This window comes from Mastigoproctus giganteus, chromosome 2 (assembly GCF_048544385.1).
Source record: "Mastigoproctus giganteus isolate SK-2022 chromosome 2, ASM4854438v1, whole genome shotgun sequence".
NCBI lineage: Eukaryota > Metazoa > Arthropoda > Arachnida > Uropygi > Thelyphonidae > Mastigoproctus > Mastigoproctus giganteus.
Genome location: NC_143576.1, coordinates 238,687,471 through 238,691,688, shown reverse-complemented (window position 1 = coordinate 238,691,688; position 4,218 = coordinate 238,687,471). Strand labels below are relative to the sequence as shown.

Below are 4,218 nucleotides of genomic sequence, written 5' to 3'. Positions count from 1 at the left end.
ACACACACATACACCCTCCTCTCAGAAATTACACTTCAAAGAGAAACAAGTTTTTTCTGTGTTCTCAGTTCTCAACACATAGATGGGATTAGAATACCACATATAGGTTTCAGAAATCTTTCTTGTTTGGGTTCACTATAAAAATATGAAAATAAAAGAATGGTCGAACATTATAGATCTTTATTGGTATCATATATAATTGAAAAGAGAGATAGGGGTAACGCTATGCTTTGAAATATCATTAGCTACTTAGCTTTATTACCTTTGGATTCTTAATCCAGATTGAATCGGATATACTCCTTAGTCTTCTTGAAGATCAATATATCTTTTCAAGTTTAGAATGACAGGAAGTCTGTGGATACCATCTGGTAGCTGCCAGTTTTCATAAAGAATACTTCTGATGACACACCTGCAAAGATGAGTCAGCTCCGATGGGCCGAAGCATCGTTTTTTCAGCAAGGGAGCCCACTTAAATGTTCTATTAAGAATCTCAATAGCTGACAGATTATTGCTGTTATCACTAGTCATGATGCATTTATCGGTAATTAGCTTTTCTACAGTTCCAATGGATAGTTGAGGGGCAACTCGAAGAACAATATGAACGCACATGCCTTTTGTTTTGAAATAACGCCTCACTGATTCTTCTGAGATATTGCCTTCGCTAAGAATGATATCATTCATGCATTTCAGCATAATACATAAGAGCGAGTGGGGATAGCACGAATGAACCAACTGGATTTTTGGACAGAAATCGGCTCCAAGCCTTAGTAGTAGCAGCACCAGATCAAGTCTCAAATCAATGATACTTCTTTGGAGTAGGTGAAGATGGTTGGTGCAAATTACATCAAGAAATCGCTCCCCAGCGCGGAACGTCAACCTGTTTGCATTGGCAACACGCTGAAAGTAACAAACAGGAGACTCTGGCGGTGTTCTAGGTGGGTGTCTTCCAGGCCATGTCCACAACGGGAATATATCTTCGGGAAAACGAACCAGTTGGTCCGCAATTCTTCGAAGTTGATCACAATCATACAGACAGATCAGGACATCCCCCACAAGTCTCACATCACTAATATCCTTCCAGTAACATACCTTAGCCGTAAAGTAAACTAACTGTTTAAATTCGGGGGCAATAAATTCCATTCCCTCTTCATTTTTCCACCTAAAATATAAATCTAAAACCGTTCTGATGTGATGTTCATCCTCTTGTCGCGAAGACGGTATGCCTTCATGCACAGTGTGTCTTGGTGTGTTATTAGGAGTGTGTTCTTCCCCCAGTCTTCTGAAATCTAAATTTAGAGGCCCGTTACCCTGAGTCATTCTGTAGTTATGTGGGTCCAGTTCTCCATACATTTTATTATAGTTGATTGTTGTATTTAGCTCATTCTTGTGTTATTCGGTATTTGCTCAACAATGATCAGTTACTGCTATCTATTTGGATTTTTCTTCATCTCAAATCGCATTCAATTAATTTTTGTACTTAAGTTAGCTAAATACGTGCTCGTCATCGAAATTGTTGCGCCTGAAAGGAGTGTGTACTTTTAGCCCAAAACAAATGGAGTGACAGATATCAATATAGACAAATGATTAAGTTAGTGTACCAGTTCAGCTGATTGTTGTTGTCAACAGCAATGGCACAAGTTCTGAGGCTAAGAAGGCTATCAAACCTGGTTTGATAGCCTACTTAGCCTTCTTGTTTTCACTGCAAAAATGTTTACCAGAATTATATCGGGACCCAAATATGGGACATATGATTATGGGGCGTCCCTCTGTACGTCTAAGATCAACGCCAACTTTAGCTGTGTATTTCTTATCGGATCGCTTCTTATCAAATCAGATGTTTGACAGAATCCAACGGCTCTATGCTGACCTCCACCGATTTGCCACTACCGCAGCTTATAGATGCCATGTGCTGTGCTTCTCACCTCAAGCTCCCCAGCTGACTCGTCATCGTAACTGTGTGGACTGAGCCATTCAACACTGGCTACTATGCATCTGGCTTCAGCACCTCGAGCTGTGGATGGACTGCCTTCATCTGTCACAGTCCTCCATAGGACGATGAGGTCTTCCCCTGTGCACAAATTCATCATATGATACCTTCCTGTCATTGCTGGATGTTTTATTGTATCTATTTTCGTTTTTATTTGTTTTTCTTATATACTATTTCACTACATACGTTTTTTCTTTGTAGCATCCATTTACATTGTAAATCCCTGGACATTTGCTGTGATGGAAATAAAGATTTATTTATTTATTCGTTGTACGGTCTAGGCGCATTAGAAACTTCGGCCATTTTGAGCCGTATATATGTCCGTGATTTGCGTGTATTCTCTGGTCCAGTTACTGTTTGCTGGATGGAATACCAGAGTTTCCGACAGAAAATACCATGCTACCCGCGCCTGAGACAAACTAACTCAGCTACGTTAACGGGATTCAAACTCAGGTCTATTCCACCCGATGTGGGAACGATTCTATCAATGATTCTACCAACTGTGCTGTCCGCGAGGGCATCAGTTCATCAGTATTTACTTACGACGAATCCAGAGATGGGGATTGCTTATCTGGAACGGGTATCTGTTGATACCTGTCCACTTCCAGATAAGCATTCCTCATTTCCGTATTTCGAGTTGGACAGCGAGGTGATCAGCGTGTTCTTCTGATTTTTGGGGATGGATGAAGAACATGCTATATAAGAAGGAAGATTCATATTTCAGTATTCCGTATAATCGCATTCGTACAGTTTCATAAGCAAATTCATCAGATATTGAAACTATCAACATCACCTGCATGTTGCTTATGTAACTGGCAAAAACTTGTATCCAGGTATATAGCGGCTACTTTTGTTGTTAATGATATTACCTGCGAAGGATCCTACATAATTAATTGTCTCCTATTTGATGACAGTCTTAAGAGCGTTATACTCCAATAGAACTTCATACCTTTCGTTTGGTGGTAAGAGGTAATCAAAAATCTCTACATTTCCTCTTTTCCCTTCCTGATTCTACCATTGGGCATCTATAATTACCATATCATATGCCTTTTGACGATCCATAAAACGGAATAATATGTTCTTAAGAGAGTTCCTCGCATATGTTCGAGATTGTGGAATTTAATTGAAATGGTAGTCTTCCTTGCTTATTCAATATTTCTTATATAGTCCTCAGTAAATACTTCATTGATAGTGGCATCGTTACAGCGCTGAGCAGTTTTTCCAATATGTTCTACCCGCAACAAGCGATGTTCTTGATGAAACTAAGGCGCTTACTGGAATATATATACAAGCTTCATTAAAAATGCATGCCTTCCATCACGATGCATTTCCTTTTAGAATGTTTTCTTCCACCCACGACATCTTAAATGTCATTAGGTGGAAGAAAACACTTCACCAACACCCTTCTGATTTTGCGACGGCGTTCTAGTCAGTGATCATTAGTAAACAAGAATATCGCTCACTGATGTTATTCACAAATAACTATCTCAGAGAGAAACGATATCTCACTCAGATCATGTTCAGTGCTGCTAGTTACTTGTGAAATATAAACACACTGGAAATCCCAAAATACTTATTGTATTTTAATAGATATTCAGGACGTGATATAATTTTTTTTAATATACTGTATGTTTTATTTATAATAATTGTAGTGATAATGATTACTTTGATAACGAACTTATTTAACCGCTATAAACATGAACAGAATTCCTCCTCGTTAATCAATGATGAGATGCTACGGTAAATGCGAAACGGAAAAAGCCACATGATTCCTCTCATGCTTTGCATGACTCCCACACGATCTTCCCATTTCTATAAAGCGGTCTTGAATTCGAAAGGGGGAAGAAAATCCACGCTAATGGCTTTTGGAAGTTTCCCCCTCACCGACCAGAATAAATCATTCGTATTTGGCTACGAGTATTGAACTTTGCGGATTACTTGGGTCTTTATGCAGTATCACACGCATTTAGATCGGTGGAAACTTATAGAAAAAGCCATACATCCTAATTTTTCGGGTATTGGTCCAATGAGTGGGCCTCACTGTAACACAAGAATAAAATAAAATTCAGAGCGAGTTTAGCACAAAGATCTACGATATATCGACATCTCATGGCCTTAATTACTTCGACGTAGATTAGAAACAACCTAATTGAACCCAGGTATGAAAACCCCACCGTTCTTTGCAATCAATAATGAGGATGCTTTCCCATATCACGAAATAATCCATACAC

At 39.0% G+C, this 4,218-nt stretch overlaps 1 protein-coding gene across 1 annotated transcript; it reads right to left on the bottom strand.

The window, feature by feature from the left end:
* Positions 1–300: 300 nt before the first annotated feature.
* LOC150090284 (uncharacterized) lies at positions 301–1,317 on the bottom strand. The gene has a single exon (XM_090390244.1). It carries the CDS (start codon positions 1,315–1,317, stop codon positions 301–303), a length of 1,017 nt encoding a protein of 338 aa, XP_090246370.1.
* Positions 1,318–4,218: the final 2,901 nt, after the last annotated feature.

Coding starts and splice junctions, on each gene's coding strand:
- LOC150090284 (XM_090390244.1), bottom strand. CDS start 1,317: ATGACTCAGGGTAACGGGCCTCTAAATTTAGATTTCAGAAGACTGGGG.